Here is a 24,083-nt window from a genome sequence, read left to right on the forward strand (position 1 = left end):
TTCTAGTTAGCAAAGCACAGACAAGAATGATATAAGGGTTTGTTCTTTTAACTTTCTAATTTAAACAATGTATTCTATATGAGATGATATATCTTCCTTAATTGTTATTCTAATTGCACAATATCTTATTTCAAATGTTCAGGTTAATATTTACAGCGCTACATATTATCTAACTTTATATTGCGCTGTCCAGGTCAGAATGAAACATAACCACTAAAACGCGTCTAAATGTAATCACTCTATTGCTATATAATATTGTCAAACAAAGCAATGCTATGCACTATATGCGAAAGGCTTAAGCTAAATGTCGAAGATTTAGAATGAGTGTATTGTATAGTGTATTGCTCTGGAATTTAATCAACAAGACTATACAAGCATGCAGTTCAGCAGAAATTCCGCTTCAGAAGTTAAATCTTTCCAATCGATTTTGTATAATATGTGAACTTAAAAATTATCAAAAATAATATGGATCAGATAAAAGACTATAATCATTACAAATATATCTAGGAAAATAATTTGGCTCTACATCATTCTCTCTATCAACGAAAGATGAAATAATAATATTCACCTGGAATTGTGTGTCATCTACAGTTGTCTAAATCAATTGTCGGAAGCTGGTGTTGACATGTGTAGTTTGGTCTAATAGTTTTCATCATATACGAAAGTATTGTATTAATATTCCATCAGGATTTCAAACAACTTAAATATTTTAGGTTTGAGATAAAATGGATATAAAAACCAAACTTATGATAAACTGCATTTAAATTGATCGGTAAACATGGCATTTATATTTGCTAGTATTGTTGCTCTGCAATATATTTTTTTCTTGAGTATAAAGGTCACGATGTCATAGGCTGAATTCGATTCATCTGAACAGGGTCAAAATAGGTGACCTAGTAAACAAACATTCAGACAAGCAGTAGTTATAATTTAAGACATTGAAACTTTTACAATGTTATTTGCCACAAATCGAGACTTAACATTGCCGATAAAATTGTTAAGCACTATATATGTTTTAAAAATATATATTTTTAGGTGACACAACACTAAAATATCTTACATAAGTCTACATTTATAAATTCAATGTTTTGCAAATATAGTTATTAGTTTCATCGTCAGCCTATTTTTGCCAATAATTCCAAAGAATACAATTATTTTTAATTAACTCAACATTGTTTGCGTTAATATGCATTATTTTATTTTTATAACACTTGAAAAGTTTAGGTATCTCACAGTCCCATAATAAATTAGATCTAGTCTCTGCATGAAACAAACAAGAAAAGTAAGTATAATTTCTTCGAACACTATTCTTGCGTTTTATATAATATTAATGAAGTAATATTAATTAATTATTTTTCGGATTTGAAACTAAGTTGGTGGTATCGTTAGTTGCATATCAAGTTATGCAAGTTTCCACACAGGTTTTTTTATTCTACATCATCACATTCAAACTTCCATTTCCATTGACTGTTATTATTTCGTTTATCCCAATATATGCTTCATAAGTTAATTCAACCTCTACAGTAATCTGTAAATTAAGATTGAATGTTGTTATTTCGTTTCTACTAATCTGTTATTTATACATTAGTTCAACATCTACATTAATCTTTAAATTAGCATTTGTAGTATTGGTTATAATAGACTGTTAACTGCAGGTTGTAATCTATATGATATTATTTTTTTATATGAAAATATTAATTCTGCCTACTATTAACAAGCATTCAATAGAATCAAGAGATAGCACTTTCCGTTATTCTGGTTCATACTTATAATTCTCTCACTATCTCCGTTTCTCTCTCTCTCTCTCTTTCTCTCTCTCTCTCTCTCTCTCTCACTATATATATATATATATATATATATATATATATATATATATATATATATATATATCTGTGTGTGTGTGTGTGTGTGTGTGTGTGTGCGTGCGATTGTGTGTGTTTGTGTGTGTGTGTGATTGCGTCTATTTCCACCCTTATTATAGCATTGTGAGGAAGAAGGACTTTGATGAATCTGTTCTGATATTTAATTAATATGGATACGTCAGATAAACCTTTGACATTAAATCAACTGGCTCAGTTATACATTAGCAGGCACAATCCATGTTGTATAAACACTATTTGTCGAATAATACATATGAACACATTTAGATTATGTTATACCTACGTTTAGCGAGTTAAGGAGAGCACATGTTTAGGCCGCGGGACCTAATCGTTCATATTTGCACATTATAGATCGAATGATATCAATATTAAAATTGACACATAAAGTTTCCTCAGGGACACAAACTATTCACCTTTCGTGGCATTCCTGATCAAGTCTAGTTTAATGGCATTCTCTGTTGGAGTCTCACATGTTATCGCAATAACAGAGCTTGTTGACAGCACATTGTGACAATGATTGTAGTACTGGATGGCAAAGGCTAAGCAATTCTCCTTGATTTGGTGAATCTTTATATAGGAAAATAATGTTTAAATTATTAATAATTTCCAATCAATTAGATTTGCCTAAAAAATATATCTATATTCGATTATTAGTGAAGAAGTTGTGCTACTTAAATATTTCTTCAAGAACGTGCGCTGTGATTCAATGTCAAATAAATATTAAAGTAACTATTTCGAAAAGAAAATATTGTTTATTTATAGTTCGCTTATTTGATAACTTACCGGCTACATACAATTATTATTTTGTGAACCCTACGTAGGCACCTTTAAAGATGTGTATGAAGGAAGAGTCAGTACAATTAAAAATCGAGTTATAATTACTACAAACTGAATATATTCGATATTTCAAGAACAAAAGTTTAACTAATATATTTAAATTACAAATACATTACGTTTGTCTTTTACCTTTCTTATCAATTAATATGACTTATAGTCAAGTAGGTAATTTGAAAATAATGGACATGATATAGTCAGACAAATAATGACATTAAATACATTATTGGAAGAGTGCCGTTATTCGAGAAAGTGTGTGTGTGTGTGTCATCTTCTAACGTGTCATTCACACTGACGATATTAAATCTTCCACCATTAACTTAGTACACTAATTATACATTTATTTTATTTCTTTACACAAGAACTGTATATTGATTCTACACAAAATAATAACAGTTTCTGGCGTAAGAATATGGAACAGAGGTAATAAGGCGTGATGAAACATCACAACGTATGTATATAATTGGGTTCTCAGTAAATCAAACCGTAATGCCTATGACAATAATGCAGATGTTAATAAAGATGGCTTTGAACTCAAGTGTAATCTCTATATGATATAAGAAGAGTGTAGAATCCTGTTTTGAACTGATTGCATTTGCCAGTAAGACTTTTGGTATTTGGTTGCTGCAAAGTTACACATGACTTGTTCACCAGAATATTGTTTGAATCCTATTACCAATGTTTACTATCATTACACTTACGTTTAGGTTCATCTTCGTTGGTTTACTGAACGTATCCCTTGGTACAAACAGCTTGATATTCTTATCTATGGTGGAATCTTGGCTGATTCCACCCTTATCAACCAACAATTCCTGACTCCGACTCTTCGCCACAGCCAACAATTTTACATTGTGAAAATTGCTCAAATCTATCTCGGCGTAGCTCACATCCTTAAAATAATAATTCAGCTGTTTAGAATTACTTACGTCATCAAGAATGATATATGTAAATATATAGTTTGGTAAGGTGCATACATTGATTCATTTCTAATGATAAAGAATACGCATATTCAGGAACAAATCTCATTTATTGGATGAGATTAAATTTTGGAGGACTGGGCTGTACAGTTAATCAGCAATTAATGTATCTTTTCTATTCAAGGAAGACATTTTGTGTTTATTGTGCGTTGAAGAGTTTAACGCCATTTCTCAGCACACGGCCAGTATTAATAGTGGAAGAAGAACCCGGGAAAACCCCTGAAGGAAACACTGACCCAAGAGAAGATACTGGCAAGTTTTCTCAGATATCTACATTGGTCGAATCCGAGACTCGAAGCCACACAGACAGAGATGAGATGGCAGTGAACCGTAACGGAGAGCATTTTAGACCAATCGGCCACTCGGGGCCCCTAAAAATCATGAGGTAAAACTGAATATAATCTATAACTGTACGTGATGCCCCTCAGAGCATATACACTGTAGGATTCATAACCGATTATATATTAAAGAATAATTTTTTGACCAGCAAAACTCTTTCAAAAGAAAGAAAATATGCATAATCGATGCACATGACAGGTGCGTAATATATTATATACGTCAAAATATTATTCATATTGCAGGCGGAAAAAATAACTTCATGTATTCAGTTTATAATGTGAATCATTTCATTAGTTATCTGTCTGAAATGTAATCTTTGACGATTTTCAGAATAAATGTTTATTCTGTTCTGATGATTAATGTTTTAATCTTATACCAACAATACCACATTAAAAAGGTTTGTTTATATCATCTAATTGAAAGTTTCAGATGGATTAACAAATAAGTAAACCACCTGATCGAATGAGTGAACAAATTCAAACAGCATTTTGAAAAGGGTGAATGAACAGTAATGACATAATACAGATGCTGTAAAGAAAGGATTCTAAATATGCTTGCTTACCAACTGGCTTGTTTGTGCTGCCCGAATATTAACAGGTTGCCGGTCAATCCAGTTGCCATTATCTATGGATGTCTTGATGATGATTTCATCATTGCTGTCGGAAACTGAGCAAAGTGGAACGGATACTCGCATTGGAAACTACATGCAAAGTATATCATAAAGTTTATTAAAATTATATGTCAAGTGATATAAAATATAAGTATTGCTATTATAAATATGCAGATCAAGAGCAAATGTTGATTAAGCAAAGCAAGTCACAAAACTGAACTATATCAGAACATCAAGTTCGTAATATACATTTAGTGAATAATATCACATTGTGTATCAGAGAAAAATCACATATAAATAAATTAAACAACTATTCAACTTTTGAATTGTGTCAGGTTTATACCATTCTCTTAAACAAAATGTCACTGGATGAGAAATACAACGAGTATTTAACGTGAATAAGAATTGTTGTTAAAATTAGTAGTTAACTCCAATAAGAACTGTAGTTACAATTTAGTTTCAATGAATGTATTATTTATTATTTTGTATTGCTATTTGTTCGATTCTTTTATGCATTACGTGGTTGACCAACTATCTATTAGAAACATTCGCTCTTTGGAAAGATATAACAGTTATATCATCGGATAGGATATGTGCAAATGTATAATATTGCAATTTGTCTCGTATATACTAGAGTATCAATTACTTATCACTTAATTAATACGTCGATCAAACGTCAGAGTATTTTTATAGATAGCACAATATTCGCGTATTATCCAGTACTTTGAAATATTTTTAACAGTACACTGATTACTTTCTTCAGCACAGATATTTTTTTTTTTTGTTTTCTCTCCAGAGTTTTTCATTATTGAAACAATATATATCATTGACCATCGACATAACCTTACAAAAGCTAGCAGAGAAGAATAAACATGTTTAAGCGTCAACATTGATAGGTCTTCACGCATATTTACTTTAAGGTCTTTCTCCTTCTCCTTTACAAGCACATGGATAAGGGAACTCGCCAATTTATCTCCGACTTCAAGAGTCAGTCTGTCTTGCTCATGATACTCGTCACTGGCGAGACATTCTAAATCCTCCTCCAGTAGCGCCCCGTCTATGGCAGAAACCTTGCAACATATACCGCGATGAAAAGCATCGGATTGTTCATCCGGTCGTCTATAACTAGCAGTCAATAAAAAAACGTATAGCAATAATTAGATCACAGCCGTTGGAGATTTTCTCCCCATAAATTCATTTTATGTTGTTAATGTTGTTTTTCTGCAGACGTATGCACAAGTAAATCCCAATAACAGCATACTCTCTCAATATGATGATAATTCATTTGTAAAGACACACTGTAACATCGTCAATAGTGTACACAACATTCATGTAAAACACGAAATATTTTCCTAACTTCGCATAACTCTGACACATGCCCCTTTCGTCAGGCATGAACATAATGATCGTCAAGTTAGCCTATGCGGTAGGGATTAAAACAAATTACAACTCTTATCAATGAGTATAAATCTAGCACTATCCATTAACTGAAATACCATCATAATTTCAGTTCGGAACTGGAAGCTAATATTGTAGGGGGCGTTGTTGTGTTTTGGTGTGTATAATTCAACATGATGATGAGTCAGACCAATAAGATCGCAGTATCTTTTAAAGAAACGATAGTATGGTGAACTAAATATGCTACTCTTGCCTGACCAATTATCAAACAAAAAGCTAACATAAGCATCAATGTATTAAACAGAATGTGTTTGATCAAGGGATGTAGATAACTGCTACTGTAGTAAAGCGACCTCTACTCATCGATAATCTATGGTGCAGCTCCACAACAATCGCTTAAATGTGCATGCTACTTGGGTATCGTGATGGTAAGCTTACAAACTTTGATGAAAAAGGTCAACGTATGAATGCAAACAATACATATATGTATACAAAATCCCCTTAAACTACTTGCTTGATATTAAATGTTTCCTTGGTTACAGCTAGGAAAAAAGTAACTTTAGTAAAGTAAAGTGTACTGCATGTTGAAATTTATATTCCTTACCAGGTGTAAAAGTAACTTTTTGATGTGGTTTTAGTTGCAATATAATTGATTAGAATGAACCGTTTGTATGTAGTTTCGTCATTGCTTGCTTTAGCTGGAGTATGACATGAGTGTTTGGATTTGCCTCATATTGTTGGTAAATAAGTGTCAACCCACATTATGGAATCAATCGGATTCAAATATTTTCACATCGTAGTCTTTATAATTCTGCTAAATATTTGAACTAATGATGAATTTTTGTTTGAGTAAGTTGACATATATTTAATGGTACCGTCTCCAATATTTATTTAGTATATATGGTGTTGTGATCTCTTCCTTCACCAAACTGTATCGTTTTAATGTAATGCTAACATACTCATGCACACACATATTCCATATGACATTCTGTTTTCGAGCTTGATTTTGTCGTTCATAAGTATAGGATGTTGTTTAGTTGACCTTTCTTGTAATCGGTGAATTATGTGTCATTTATTTTTAACTTGGTAATGTTTTATCTAATTTGATTTTGATTCGAATAAGCAACTGGATTTTAAGGATTATAGTTTATGTGATACATTTGACCGTCTATGTTATTGTTACTTCATATACCAAGACATAATTCGTTTTTTTTTTCTTCTCAATTGCAGATTTTTTCAAAATGTTTTAATCTGATATCATCGAATCTGTGTACATCGTCTACGTAGTGTTTGAGAAATTTTTATATTCTACTGTAAAATTTACGCTATAAAATTTTTTGTCTTTTCCCCAAAGCAACTAAACAATGTTTGCTTTTCCTTTATCTAACTTCCCGGTTTTTATAATCTTGCTGCAGCGCTTGATATTTCATAATAAAAAATATATCACCATCATCATCATCATCATCATCACCATCCTCATCATCATCATCATCATCATCATCATCATCAGTCCCGTAGTCTGGAAGACGGTTGGGGCACCGCTCAAGACCTAACAACCAGCTTCCTTCATTCCTCTCAATGTACCGCCTTTCTCAGTGAGTCGCTCAGTTTCACACCTGTCCACTCTCGAATGTTATCTTCTCACCTCTTTCCTTGCCTGTGTGTCTTTCTTCTTCATTGTACAGTGCCTTGTAGGATTGTCTTGGCAAGTCCTGATGATCGTGAGACATGCCCATACCACTGCAGTTTCCGTTTTCTCACTATGATAAGGAGGTCATCTTAAGACCCATTGGCTTGTCTTAAATTTTGCTGTATTTATTCATTGATGATGTTATGTGTATGTTAGGCGGAGGATCTTTCGGAAACGTCTCATATTTGTAGCCTGTATCATTTCCTCCAAGTCCACTGGTATGGTCCATGATTCGCAAGCATATAGAAATATGTAGATCACCAGTGAGTGCATCAGTCTGACGTTTGAGCTGAGTGCGATGTTCTTGTCCTTCCAGATGGGCTTCAGTTTGATCAACTCTGCCGTTGTCGGTGCAATCCTGGAGAGTATTTTAGGCTTTGATCATTCACCTCTTGCAGTCGCCCACAAATACTTGCAGCTGTGGACTGTTTCTAGCTTTATACCTCGGACCCTGATGTCAGTGGTGATGCCCATGATGTTGTTGGTCATCACTTTGGTCTTCTCTCTACTAATGTCCATGACATAGGCTGCAGAGGTCTTTTCCACGCTCTCTATTAAGCTAGCTAATTCTTGTTCGTTTCCTGCTAGTCCATCAATGTCATCAGCAAAACATAAGTTGGTGATTGTTCTGCCTCCAATGCTGACTCACCCTGCCGAGCACTTCTGCTATAATTCTCTCCAGAAAGATGTTAAATAGTATGAGAGAAAGCAAACAGACTTGTCTGACTCCGACTGTCTTTCTGTACCACTCCCCTATCTTGCCGTTGAAGTATACTGCACCGGTGGCCTTGTCACAGAGGGACTCTATTCCTGGGCGGAAGAACATCCGATACGAAGGCAACGGCCAAGCAGAAATGCTGCCGCCAAACAGCTCAACGGCTACGTGTTCCTGACCAAGGCGAGCCACCAAGTTGGATGCAAACGACTTTGGTCAGGCCTGGATAGGGTTAGGCACAACCGGGTGACAGCTGCCCTAGACACACCACATGATAAATGACAACCATTACCCTTCCCATACCGGCTCGGTCGTCGCTCGGTTCAACAAGGGCCGCGCATTCCATCGTGCACCACATCGGAGGTGGAAACTGGTGCTTAGAGCAGCACCATTCGTGTCAGGAACAACATCACCATTGGCACCTAGAATATGAGAACACTGAGAGCTTGAGGTGCTTACATACGAAATTAACAGATACCGCTGAAACTTCCTAGGACTCGGTGAGATATGATGAAAGAACATTGGAGAAGCAACTACCTTGAAAGGAGATAAACAGTACTTCAGTGGCAGCGAAGACAAACATGAGTAGGGAGTTTGGCTCATTGTACACAAAGACTGTGTGAGTACTGTCATGGGATGTCGGCCAGTATCCAGCCGGCTTATCACCATCCGCCTCAGTGCAACTTCATTCAACATCACCATAATACAGGCATGCGCCGCAACATCAGACTATGATGACGCGGATATGGAAGACTTATGTGACCAGCTACAACAAATTGTGGATAAAAGACCCAACATAGACCTTCTGGTTTTGCAGCGCGATTGGAATGCCAAGATAGGCCAGGAAGCTTGCATAAACTGGAAAGGAACATGTCTGCGATGATGCAATGCACATATAAATGAGAGAGGAGAGAGGCTCCTGCAATTCGCTAGTTACAACTACTTTGTGCTGGAAAACACCTTATGTCAGCACAAAGTCCAGAAGATCGACATGCACCAGCCCAAGCGGAGATCATCACAGTCAGATCGACATCATGGTGAGGCGTATACAGTCGAATATAAACATCGCCAAACAAGAAGTTTTCCCGGAGGGGCATAGACGGTCAAGAAAGAGAGCCATACAAGAATAAAAATGATATCGAGAAATTGAAGTATCCCGAAGTAGTAAAAGCCTTCCAGGCAATTATTGGTGGGAAATTTGAACCGCTCACTATCCTCTATACTGGCAATGCCGACATGGACACATTGATCACCACCTTTAATACAGCGGCGACCGAAACAGCCAGCGATATCCTCGGTAGACATTGCCCAGGCAAAATATCCTGGGTCACAGCTGAGGTTCTGAACCTGTGTGACAAGAGGAGGGAACTGAAGAAGAAAAAAAAAAACTACACAAAAGGGGCAGAGCAGTACAAGGCAGACAAGCAGGAAGTCAAGAAAAACTTGAAAAATGCAAAAGAGAACTGGATAGAAGAAATGTACAAAGACGCTGGGGGAAACTTGAACAGGAACGACAGTAGGAAAGCATACGAAATGGTCAATGTTCTAACAAGAACGAAACAACGGCGGGTTACCTCATTACAGGAAAATGCCAGAAACTACATCACAGAGGGAAAGGATGTTCTGAAACTTAGGACAGAATTGCGCAGAACTTTACAACCACCGAGCTACAATAGATCCTGAGGTACTGAACGTCCCTTCAACAACTAACAACGACAACCACCCTAGCATACGCGAAGTAGAAACCGCAGTGATATCATTGCTAAAGTGTAAGTCAACAGGAGTGGACAAAATCCCAACAGATCTAATACAAGCTGGGGGAGAAGCAATGATTAGCGCCCTCACAAACATCTGCAACAAGATCTGGAACAACAGGAGCATGACCATCGGCATGGACCCAATTACTGATCATCACCCTCTCCAAGAAAGGCAACTTGCAACAGTGTCCAAACCACCGTACAATCAGTCTTATAAACCATCCAAGCAAAGTCATGTTAAAGATACTGCTGAATAGACTAAAACAACAGGCTGAAAAGATCATTGTCGAGGAGCAGGCGGGGTTCAGAGCAGGGCGAAGCACAACAGTGCAGATATTCAAACTCAGGATATTGTGTGACAAGTACCTCAAACACTAGAAATATATGTACGAAGAATTCGTGGATTCCGAGAATCCTTTTGACAGGGTAAGGCATGAAGCCGTATAGGCGAATATGAGACGGTACGACATCAATACCAACCTCATCACTTTAATAGCAACATGATAGATTCATTATAAATAATTTGCAAATCGTTTTTTGTTTAAATCAACATATTTTATTATCTTGATAATTAAACTCGAACACAGCTTTAATCATTATTTTGTCTCCAAATTCAAATGTGCAAATAACAGAAGCAGGGCAATAAGGATAGTTGAATAGGACACGTTTTGAATACATATTTGCCCTGTCATAAATGGAGACTAATTGCGCAGAATTACTTGATGACAATATTGCCGTTTTCAACTGAATTAATTCTGTCCAATCTTTGAACATTGTTAATATCAACATAATGTGGCCTTGTACAATAATATATGTGATGCATAAAACACGATAAAAATACTATTTGCTTGCGTTCGCTAATTGTTTTGTAAATTCGACTTATTGACTGTTTATCTGTAAAGAAAAGGAAAGTCTGATTGTTCCAGTAATGTCTGAAAAATCTGATACATTGAAAGATCTGCAATTGTAACTAATATTAATTTGCTACATGTATTGTTTTTTTTTTCTGGATGGGTGAAGCCAATATAACACTCTTGAACACTTTTATATTTTAATAATGTCACACCACTCGATATAGCATTTGACCGTAATGTATGTTACAATATTCAACTTTACAACACCCCTTCCAAGGAATATTCGCCATACCATGCTTTCACTCTTGAATACCAATTAACCTCTTCTAAACCAGAACTACATCACATTAATATACGTCAAAAGACCCGACAGCGTAACATTAAAAGATGCTTTCATCGATTTGATTCCGGCAAATTGTGCACGTGACTTCACCTATATGCCCACTTAGTTATAATTTATTCTACAAGATGTAGTCAGTAGTGTGGTGAAAGTGTTGTGGAAAGTATCCATCAAACATATCACGTATATGCCTGTGTACACTGCTCTATATTACCTTTCAGGTTAGTTTGTTTGCATGTTTGTTTCTGTATTCAACTGCAGCAATTAATATTATAAAATTATTATCTCGAAACAAAATGGGATTCAATTAGGGGCTGAAACTTTAAAATGTCTCAACAAAAAGAATCTGACTTAAGGACTTACGTATAAGGTGTCCAATTGGCAGGATCCTTTCTCCTTCTCTCTTTATCCTCTTTTTCCTTTGCTTCGATTTTCCTCCTCTTTTCTTCCTCCCTCCTCTTTCTTTCAGCCTCCAATCTTTCTTTCCTCACATCTTCTTCTCGTTGCCTGTTTTTCTCTTCCCTTATACGTTTTTCTTCTTCTTCTTTCATTAACCGCTCCTCCTCTGCTTTCCTATTTTCCTCATCTTCATTTCTTTTCCTTTCTTCTTCCTCTTTCAGTTTCCTCTCTTTTTCATTCCGTTGGCCCTCTTCCTCTTCTCTTTTTCTTCTTTCTTCTTCATGCTTTACCCGGTCTTCTTCTTCTTCCTTCTTTGCTCTTTCTTCCTCTTCCTTTTTCACCCTTGCTTCGTGTTCCTTTTGTTTTCTCTCTTCTTCATTTCGCTGTCTCTCTTCCTCTAATCGTTTACGTCTTTCTTCTGCCTCCTTTTTTCTTTTTTCCTCTACCTCCTTCTTTCTTTTTTCTTCTTCCTCTTTAATTTTCCTCTTCTCTTCCTTTTGTCTCATATCTTCTTCCTTCTTGCGTCTTTTCTCATCTTCTTTATTTTGCCTCTCTTCTTCTTCTCTTTTACGTTTTTCTTCTTTCTTTCTCAATTCCTCTTCCTTCTTTTTCATTTTCTCCTCTTCTTTTCGTTTCCTTACTTCTTCCGCCTTATTTTTCGTCTCAAGACTTTTCAGCTCTTCCTTAGAATGTTCAAGTTAATTTTCATTATTGGCACGTATTTACCCCAAATACCCAATTTAAATTTAGACTTTAATCTTGATATACGTACACACTCACATACACGTACACCATGCGATGAAATATTTATTCACTGCTTCTAAATGCTAGCTAAAAATGTTTTTCAGTCGTTGCTTGTTCCTAAGCTGTATTAAAATACGCCCAACATTTCTTCTGATCTTCATTTTTACCAAAACAGTTCATTTTAACAAAACACTGACCATAAAGAATACAACTGGGGTATGTCTTTTGAATTAATTAAGTATATGTTTTGCCATTAAGGAAAATGATAGCGAAATGATCTGTTTGTGCTGAATTTAATAATGTTTTCCTCTATCGATACTACAAAGAGAGGAGATGGGTATCTATCTAATTTGATAAACCTACTTATTTTGGTAGAAGGAAAATAAACATACATCTCTCAGCAGCATTCCATATATAAAGAGGCGGAAACAATAAAACGATTAAAAAAGTCTCTGGGTAACAAGACAAGCAAATCCAGCAACCTTTGTAAACTTCACCGCATACTTTAAATAAGGAAAACGTTAAAATGAACTTACAGTTTTATACATCAAAACCCAAATAATTCGAAATGTTCTAACACAAGTTCAAAAGTGTATTATGTTCGGAATGAGCACCAATTTTGATTGCGCAGGTGTAGTAATAGTGTCGAATATACCAATATATCAATCATCTTGATGTATCACAATGACATAATCAAGAAAGCATTTTAATAAATTCACAATAATTCTAATGAGCACGAAATATGTCCCGTGCATAAATTGAATACAACATTCCTCATGTTCTATCTGAACGCAGCCAACAAACGTGATATTCGAAAATGAAATGAACACGTTTGATGACAAAACCCGCATATATACACAATCAGATGACGAGGATGTCGGTCACTTCCAAACAAATTCGTAAGCATGTTCATGGCTTGAACTTATTTTTAAGTAAATAACATCATACGAATCAGGCAGGCAACATACTTTTCAATGGTACAAAATGTCACTAAATCAGATTAAAATAAACACAAAATATACACTTTTGGGCAAATGTAGGTTATGTACGATCTTGTTTACAAATGACATGTAAAGTTTACAATCATGGACAAATGTTAAACACACAACTCCTTTATCCTCATGAAGAACAAAAAATGTTTATAAAATAAAGATTTTGTTTACATATTTGTCAAACATACATATGGAAGTATACAAATTATGGAGATGACCTTACTAATGATACAAAATATGCATACTGTATACATACTGTACTGCACCTGAAGATGCAACTTCATTCAGATTATCTTTACCCGTTAGGCTGAATAGCATAGCAAAGCTTTTCATTGCAGACCTGGACATCATACACCAATACGTTTCATGTTTCGCTGATGTCAGGCAATCAATGAGATATCTCACACACAAAAAAATCATTTTTTTCGGAATCAACCACGATATGAAACAAACGAACCTTATAAACTTCACACTAAGTCTAAGGCTAAATGTACGAAATATGTATATTTCCTTTCAAATCGCACGTAAGTACCATTGCTGGTAAAGATTAATTCCTTTTTAAACTTTAAAGTAATCTGAGTTTAAGTTTAGTTTTAAAAAGTGTACCACTTTAGTTCATTACTAGATCAATCTTGCCAAGCATCACATTTTAAAATGAGTATCTCAATTATTTAGTGAGTGTTATAATAATTTGTCCGTATTATTACATCGCACCAATATGTCCGTATTATTACATGGTACTATTTGGAATGTAACCCAAATTTCATAGTCCCTACTCGCATCATTTTGCACATGCATCAATATAAGTGGATTTACGTTATTCACAGTTTGCCCATAAATAAGCTAGCTAAATAAAATCTATATTTGCGTTCTACATGATTGCTTTGTTCCTTTTCCTCATGCCATCGGTTTATAGATCCTCGAAGCTGTTCAATGTCGCCAACGGTAACAGCGACGCCCTGTTGTATCTTATCCATTATCTCCTGGGTTTTAAGAACGGACTCTTCTAATTTCTGATTCTTCACAACCAACTTCTGAAGCCGCATCGCATAGTCTATTACTTTTAATGGAGGTTGGTTAATACCAACGTCATCTGAAACTAAATAGGATATGGCAAACTCACATATTTGAATAGTGGGCCACTACTGCAACCAATGTATCGAACGAGTATGCCCTGGGTGAATCTAATTTAAAAACAACATTCTAAATGAGTTGTACTAATGTGAAATATACATTTATTTTTCAAATGATAATATGACCATAATTAGTTTCTAAATCTCTAAATGTTTTCATGAATTTAGCAAAATCTTTTTACGTCATGGTCTAAAGCACTCTCCGTTACGGAACACTGCCATCTCACCTCTGTCTGCGTGGGTTCGAGTCTCGATTCAGCCAATGTGGGTATGTAAGAAAGCTTGCCAGTAGCTTCTCGTGGGTCGGTGGTTCTTTCCGGGGTTTTCCCGAGTTCTTCCTCCACCACTATTACTGGCCGCCATGTATAGCCTATCGTGTGCTGAAAAATGGCGTTAAACCCCACAACAACAACAACAGCAACGTCCATGCATAACGCTTATGCACTTGCTAATAATTCCGATCCATATCTTCAGTCGAATGATGCCTAGATATATTCTACTCTTCCAGCCAAACATTGTACATTCCGACCTACTGGAATATTATCTCACGGCAGATTTAATTCCATGTTCTGTGCGATCAAATTACACACGACTTAATATAGTAATAATGATATTTCACCCTATATTTGTGACCAGATTGTATAACTAGATGACCTGCCTTTTATTTCGAATGTTTTCTTGAGCTGTTCTTGTATTTTCTTGGTTGATTGTTCCACTGCTGATCGCATCACTTCCATCTTGGCAGTGATTGCTTCCCCATATCCAGCGACTTTCAGTGCCACACCGAGCGCATGGTCGATCACCTAGGAAACAAGGAAATTTTAAATGTATAATTTGAATGTGTAAACCTACTTATTCCAAATAATGGAATACCTTATTGATTGAACACAAACATCATAGATTGGCTTTGTTTTACTGTTTTGCCGTTGCATATAGATTTAATTACGTCATTTTCAAATAAATGTATACAATTTGTCCTCATATGGTTCTAAGCTATCAGAAGGTAAAGTAGATAAGAGTGGACCTTTCTCATAATTATTACTTAAAATTGCAAAGAGCAACAGTGTTTCGGGCGATAATGCGCAGTTTTTGTCGGGGTAAATGGACTGTTAGAAGTCAATTGATCGTATTTCATTGAATTAAATAATTGCCACATTCGTTTTCTGTTCTGCACTCCTTAAAGTATTAGTGTTTCACTTTATATTCCACACTCTACGATGTGTAACATGCACATAAAAGCATTGACCTTTTCTAGTCCATTGTTGCAACCGCGGTACGTAAACCCTCTCTAATCTAGTTTTTTAAGTATTGTCCCTATGCCAACCATCTCGTCATCAACACATTTACATTAAGATTCTAACAGTATAGTTCTACACACCTGACTTCTTTACAGTACATGCTAAGGTCAATACAATATGTCTTGATTGCAATTAGAACTAAGTTAATTTATTTTGAAAAATATATAAATATGTGCTTCTCGAAAACATAAAATTGCCCATGCTCATGAAGCACTTTCATTGTCAAGCACTTCAGTTTTAGGGATTTGTAGTTATGATATGTAGTCCGCAATCTCATAATGATTAAAAGGAATTGCATCGATTTAAATAATATAAAATGTATACCACTTCAATATTTGAACTTTGGCGAATATCAGATGTCGTTTAAGTAAACACAAACAAGCTATTTATTGCAACTAGTTATTTTAAGCTGCTTCTAACGCGTTATAGTTAATATCATTTTAAAACAAACATTTCAAGTCGTAAACATTATATTTATTTGGTGGAAATTTAGAATTATGCGTACGTTGTTAGAATAAATATTAATGAGTCCCTTAATCCATATGTCATTGTCTAACTTAAAAGGTGATTTTTCCAAAGATGCCATAATTGTGTCAAGATAAAACAAACACCAGATGTGTCGGATTAAATTTAGTGAAGAAATTCTAGCCTCTCTAAAACCTACATTTAGGAAAGATTAAAGGTTTGTTCCCTATGCAAAAAGTGTAACATGTACAATGTACAATGAACGACTAAGAAGAGGATTACTTTATTGATGCATCTAAATAAATCACTAACGAACAAAAGTAACCGAACTTCTTTGGTATCCGCGATTTAACATAGATTCACAAGTGATAAAGAGCAAATGCATACTATGAATAGGTGTTGCAAAGCAGATAAAGAAATCTTAGAACATAAATCCATAAATAAAAATATTAGGGTCAATATAATTTACGCGCATAACACAATGGGATGTAAAGGTACTATACATAACTATTTAGAGTTTAGAATATGAATATAATTATCTAAAGGTCATATCCATCAATGTGCTTAATCTGATTATGATGTTATATCAGGGAAATAAACGGTAATATTTGCATTATTTATCAACTCACTAAACGTGCATGTATTAATATGTTTGCGATATGTATCTCTTGTATATTTTCTTACTTCACCAAAATAATGGCTGTGTTAATGCATCATTTATGCATTTTGAGTGAAATTGTTCATGTTGTTGAAGTGTTAGAGGTGACCTCGAAATGAGACACTCAGTATACAATTGGAAGTCCTATCTTATAATGTTGCAAAATATATAGATACTTAAAGGGAATTAAATACTCTGTTCAAATTGTGTAATATACGACCAAACAAATACCTTAATATCCATCACCAACGTCTTGATTACAATCCAACACACACACACACACACACTAACACACACTACTTTCGGGCATTGGCTTATTTTATATATTATCCCCAAACACACACACACACACACACACACACACACACACATACTTACACACAAACACACACTGCTATTTATGTTTCAATGTAATCCATCTTACGATATACTATCAATCAACATATTTGTTATATGCTTTCCCGAGCACGCCATCATCTTCAGGCAACATGGGTGTCTATACACACGCTATATCCTTACATACTTTCTGGAGGTAAAACCTATGCGACTTCTTCATAAATCTTCATATGTAATATCCACCTGTTTAACATATTTTCATTAGCGTTGATAATCGTGAACGTGTTGACATATCCAACAACTATTCCGTCTAAGGCAATATTAAATTCGACATGACTTTAGTAAACAGTCGTTATCATTTGTTCTTTTACACGTGTTCTACGGCGATGCATTTTAAGGGCATGTACTATTTTTTGAATACATCTTCATTGTCTAAAGTCTGACATCAAGGAAGATATATTCATGCTCCATTTTCATAAAGCTGGTGACGTGGCCTGATACGATTATTTTATAGAGTTGTCAACGACCTGCTTATATTGTTCTGTGATGGGGATTATGTTCGATTTACGTGGTAAAACTGAATGCTACACGTGTCAGTGGTAGTACTTTTCCTTTATAAATTCTTAATTTGAGCAAATGCGTTCCACGTATATGTTTTATTTCACTATGTCAACATGCCCAGTCGAGCATATCTACAATGAAGCAAAGAACCCACACCTATTTTGTTGTCTTTGCTCTCCTTGAGATTATTCCACGTCGTAGTGAAAATGTATCGCATTGGTTCTTCTTCAACACAAACTATCATGCGGATTTTAGGTTCGCCATCCACCACGTCGTAATCTTCGGCGATAAATCTAAGTTTTGGTTCGGTTTTTTAACGTAAATCATAGTCATGTTCCCAAGTAGTTGAGCCGGTGCATAGATTTGGTGGAGTATCGACACTTCAAATGTATTAAGTATTCACATGGTATGACAACTAGCTTAGCTTGAGGCATTTACTTGTTCGATACTCTAATCCACACTATTGAGTAGTTATAGAATATTGCTAATATGTTCCAGCACTCGTAAGATGAATGCAGTAGATATGCAATACTTCAAAGTTTCGTTTCGAAAAGCAAAAGGTTCGTAAGTGTGAATTAAGAATTAAAGGTAAAATGATTCCCAGTATTTAGGGTATTCTATGAGTAGTGAACGTCAGGCAAATGTCTCATAAGTTGATTGACTTCGCTATTTAAACAGTGTAAGATAACGTCTAGCGATTTATGGAAGAAAACTTTGTATGTGACCAAAACAAACATCGATGTAGGATGTTTGGTCTTGGTTTTATCTGCACGTGAGAATTTTTTTCGAGCAAGGATTCCTTTGCAGTTTGTATGAAGATAATGTTTATGCAGCTAATGGAGAGGGTCTAATTGTATGTTTTGTTTGTACATTTTATTAATTTTCACCAACAATTAGTGTTTTCCATCTATTTGGGTACCCGAGGTGTGCAAAAATGGTCACAAGCAATTAAATGGCCGGACCCTAAAGAGATGGCTTTTTATTACACAGGGATTGATTTAGCCGCCTGTCCGCCGATACTAGGGTTTCAAACAAGGTTAGCTAATATTGACTATTACAACTGTTGATCCAAAGTCATTATGAAACAATTTATAGGGAATAGTAAATATCTGAGTTTCATTTTAACATATTAGGAAACATTTTTCATTGCCAAATAGGTTCCATTTTTTTTCTCACACGTGCTTTCAGAATACTGCAATTTAAAACGTTAATACGATTAGTTTGTTTGATTGCGAAGAAATGTTTATCTCCATATTTGTTCTGTGGAACAATGTGTTAATTGAACTCGTGGTTGAACTACTTTTAATCGGCCAAATTATTTTGAGTTGTTTCAGCCATGGCCCTGCCCCATAAAATTGAAAACATTTCTTGTGAAAAATTGATCCAGTTACAAAAAGCTAGAGTTATTTGGCACATCTTTCAACTTTCAAAGCATTACTACTTTTTCCGGCAACAAAATCCGAGACTCAAATTGCACTAATGTGAATCTCGGCATTTGCCACATTTATTCTGAGGTCAAACAACTGTTTAACACTGGGTACATTCTAAACTCTTTATCAATTTTAACATTTTGATTTGTCATTCACTAATATTATTAAATGGAAATACAATTTTTTGGGGAAGTACAAATTGTCCATTTGCAGAATTTTTCAAAATTGCAATCAATATTTTAGTAATCGGGGCTATTCTCAGAGTTAAACATTTACATGACCAGTTTTAGCCTTTGTTAAATCGTAGACGGGACATTTAGATTTTTGTAACGGGTGTTATTTATGTTACATATGTATGTGCCTGTAATGAGAAATGCATTATCTCACAAAGACTTTACATTTTCAGATGTGGACATTCATACGAATGCTGGTATGTGCTGAATTCTAATTGAGTGAAGCACACAATATTCCCCAAACACGTCCTTCAGATCCTGCACATGGCAAACAGTAAGTTCAGAAATATCTCCTTCTGCGCACTAGTCATACCTAATTAATTTTACATGTCGAAGTTCTAGGCACCTAATTTGTTGTTTGACTTTTCTAAATAACCCAAATAAAGAATACAAGACAGATACAAATAATGAAAGGCAGCGCTGATCGCTACAATGATCAAGACAATACTACCACATGTATGAGCACATATCAAACAACTGTCAATTTCAATCAGTAACACACAACATGAAGTTGAGCCGACACAACGATCAACACTAAGTCAATTGATTATTAAAAGACGTGAGTATGATCTCTCTCTTACAAGACTGCCACTCGGAGCCATGCCATTCAAGAAATAAAAAAAAAAATCAAAACAGAAAAGATACTTTTTGATAATCACAGAGATAATATCTTGTAGAAGCATTGTAGCATAGGGAACATAAAATTGCAAAACAAAAATGAAACAAGGAGATCTTGGTCAGGTAATAAAAATAAAAATTCATCCTAGGGATTGTAATAAAGAACGTTAAACAATTATAGGTTTTACTAAGATTTGTGCAAGTACTGCAACTAAAGCAGCAACATGTACGAAAATTGTATCAATTTGTATATAATTTGAAAACAACTTAAACGATTCAATAAAAAGGACTGCGTATGCAATACCTCCATCATGTTATTTTGTTTGCCTCAGTTTTTGTATTATCTGTTATGAAATGCAAATCTTATCATCTTTCGGACAGCAATAATGCCATTACGAGAAGATAAAACCCATTATAATAATAACAGTACAAAAGTTGCTTTAGTGATGTCCTATTTGGCTCATGCATGTTTAAAATTGTATTGACAAAACTGCGGGATTTTCATATTCTCTGGATAAACTGGTATTGATTCCGTTGCTGTTGTAAGCAATCACCACCACTTCTTTAAACTTAAAGTTCTATTCAAATAAGGTTCTCAAAATAAAAGTTATTACGGTGTATTTTAAGTTGCTTTCGTTTTAGTTTTTTCTAGTTCATCCTTTCTGAGTATCATTCGGTTTCTCCCAAGTTTTTCCAAAGTAATCATACTATTCCTATTTTTCATTTTCATGTTGAACAACTGGTCATGAATGGCGCAAATTCATCTATGACCATCGTCATGAGGAGTTCAATGCTTAATAAGAGAGAGGTAGACTGGACTGATAAAATATGTTCACAAGATAATGCTTTTACTCAAAGTTAGGAAGGCAACTCAACTAAACATTTTAATTTTGGTTACATTTCACGCCCTGACAAAAACCGGAAATATATCATGGTACGAAATACTATATTGTACCCATTTTGATAATAACTACTGTATTTCCCATTTAGTAATTTTATTGCATTTATTCATCTTAAAATGTAATGTGTAGACCCAAGTAAGATCTTTCTCTCTCCTCGATACAACTAACATACCTCATAATGTAACAACACTACATTTGTGCTTGCAATGTACAAATGCCATCACAAATGTCCAAACTCCAAACAAGTAGATTTAAAGCAACCATTTATTTAAAATACTGTTTCACGTTTATCATGGAATGTGTCATCGACTGAATAACGTGACTTGTTTGTCTAAGACACATCAGACTATGGTATGATGTTCGTCTATTTGCATAATTTGAGTTATTAACAATCTCCACCTGCCATATTTTATGCAGGGCGTGCATACATTGTTTGAAAGAGTCCTGTTGATTTACTGTTAACAGGTCAATGTGGCATGCTGCCAGGGCGCATGAGCGCACAAATTGGAGATGCATATTATACCGGTTTACAGCGGTATTTTTCCGATGGTGTATGCGTACCACGTTACATTTCACTCTACCTCTATTGATGTAGATTCTTTGATCCGAGTGCTTAATATTTACTGGCTCTCTCTAATATACAATTTATCTGGAGATAAGAGTCCCTAGCAAAGTTTCACAGCCAATTATATTCGTAGTGTAGCTAGTGAACATTAGGCTTCCGCATCAACAATTCGTTTTATCGAAAGTAAACACAGATTTGATTAAAGTGTATCAGTTATATTGTAAGCTTAATCATCCCACTTTCCTTAAGATACCGATGTTCATGTCCTATAAGGTACGGACCATGTATTTTCGGGGACGGTGTTTCAAGTAATATAACGGATATAAAATTGTGTTGTTTTGTAACTAAACAGAGAATTATACTATTTTCAGCAATATGAGAGCCAGAAAATTGGCTTAACAAAGGTCCCATCACATGTAGTTGATCACTAATATAACTACGGTAAAGCTGAGGTACTTATCGTGGTGTATTCAATATTTTACGTGAAATACCGTGTTATATATTTTGTCGTGTCACCTACAAATCCTGTCATCATTTTACAGATCTGTGCATTAGGCCAAAACGTCAAATGTTTCAATTTTAGAATATGTGCAACTGAAAAGCCATATTCTCACACTACTGAGAAGAAAAACATCCAGACAAACGAGTGATCCATTAAACATAGTGTGGCATTACTTACTAGAGATTCCATCTTGTACCTCTGACCCTATGGCTTTCATTGAAGCTACTTAAATGCATAAATAGTTTGTACCTAATGCATATGAGTCATTTTGCATAACTGTTCATATGTACACTTCCAATGTCCTGTCGATCTTTTGCTACATATGCTCTTACATCGCTTTTTATCTCCATCTCTTTCTTCGTCTCTCTCTCTCTCTCTCACACACGCACATACACACACACACATACACACACACACACACACAATATGCCCGAAAACAAACCCACACCCACTTCACTTCATTGCAGAATATGTATGGATAACCATTACTAGTTAAAAAGCGGAATTACAAACCACCCAGTAGACAAATGTTGACCTAATATTTTAGCAAAGCATTACCCCTTTCTGACGAATGTCTCTGATGTTCTTGACAGTAATTTTATTTTGTTCAACTCTGCATAATGTTAGACGTTTTCCCAATTCCTTCCTTTACACTTGATGATGATGCGAACAATGGTATTGCCTAATCTGTTTATTCGATTTGTCCTACCATATTCAACACGACACAAGAATTTTAACTTTTTCTCATCCAAATAGTCCTTGTTCAGAATATGATGTCACTAATGGATATTAAGGAAATCCATCCGGGACAAGTTCTTGATGACAATCGATGGTAGCCGTAATAGGCAAGGTCTTCAGGAGAGACTGTAAACTGTATTTTTCAAATCTAGATTTGAAAGAAATTGAATGTAAATTGCATGTAAATTGCTCTTAATACAACCCAGATATTTTCATAAAATGCACGATTGACTATATCCTTTGAATAGTATACCAGACAAAATACTATGTCCATTCCAGTTCTCCTTATTTTGTGTTATTCGTCTTCCTAAGACCTTTATGATTCAGTGAACATTTACTTTATTGCAGTCCGCTTTGATAGCCTAGTGGTTAGAGCGCCCGCCTTGGATCTGGGAGGTCGCTGTTTCGAACCCGGGCTGAGTCATATAAAAGACTTATAAAAACGGTACTATCAACTGCCTCGGTTGGAGCTCAACATAAATAGGTTAGTGTTATGACTGGCAGACCCGTTGTCAGGATATTGTGACTAGGTAGGACGTGATATCACATGCCTATGGCATGATGACACAGTGATAGTCAACATGATATACGGCCATAATGCAGATATATTAGCGGAATGACTGAAAAAATGTTAATGCTTCGCTACCCACACAAACGCATACATACTTTTTTCATCTTCTTTATCTGCACATTAAAGTAATTGGGTCTCTTGTTTAAGAATATAAGCCCAACATAGACATCATTTTTGCAGAGACAAGCATATTCTCTTTGCAATGTTAGAGCGCATGCTGTGATTATAAATAGCACGTACTTTTTAATCATTTCGCAGTTTTCACTCCAAGAGATGACATCCTCCTCACAGACTGTGATATGCTATACATAACGTGTTATAACAGTGATATGAAATTGTGACTTTGGACCTGCTGATGTACTGAGTATCCATCTTAATATTACTCACATCTTTCATCTGGGTCGAGTTACAAATCGAACCACCGACCCACGAAAAGCTACTGGCAAGCTTTCTCCTGTACCTACATCGGCCGATCCAGAAAGTCGAACCCACGCAGACAGACGTGAGATAGCAGTAATCCGTAACGGAGAGCGCTTTGGACTAC

General features: G+C 35.2%; 1 protein-coding gene across 3 annotated transcripts in view; it reads right to left on the minus strand.

Annotated features, from left to right (window-relative positions):
• Positions 1–24,083, minus strand: part of LOC149784247 (death domain-containing protein 1-like) — a 44,457-nt gene that overhangs the window by 10,491 nt on the left and 9,883 nt on the right. For 2 of the 3 annotated variants that reach the window (XR_016413818.1, XM_089932283.1), the window contains exons 2-8: positions 15,321–15,465; positions 14,405–14,628; positions 11,758–12,476; positions 5,555–5,765; positions 4,593–4,730; positions 3,416–3,604; positions 2,294–2,447 (exon numbers count right to left, since the gene is read on the minus strand). Coding sequence is in view for 2 of the 3 variants with exons in the window: in XM_089932283.1 (XP_089788409.1) it covers positions 2,294–2,447; positions 3,416–3,604; positions 4,593–4,730; positions 5,555–5,765; positions 11,758–12,476; positions 14,405–14,628; positions 15,321–15,465 (1,780 nt within the window). In the remaining variant the exon portion in view is untranslated. Of the gene's footprint in view, positions 1–2,293; positions 2,448–3,415; positions 3,605–4,592; positions 4,731–5,554; positions 5,766–11,757; positions 12,477–14,404; positions 14,629–15,316; positions 15,466–24,083 lie in introns of those variants that run through there. The other variant, XM_089932284.1, reaches the window with a different exon arrangement.

The sequence above is a fragment of the Sinohyriopsis cumingii genome, chromosome 14, assembly GCF_028554795.1.
Source record: "Sinohyriopsis cumingii isolate HCF-2022 chromosome 14, ASM2855479v2, whole genome shotgun sequence".
NCBI lineage: Eukaryota > Metazoa > Mollusca > Bivalvia > Unionida > Unionidae > Sinohyriopsis > Sinohyriopsis cumingii.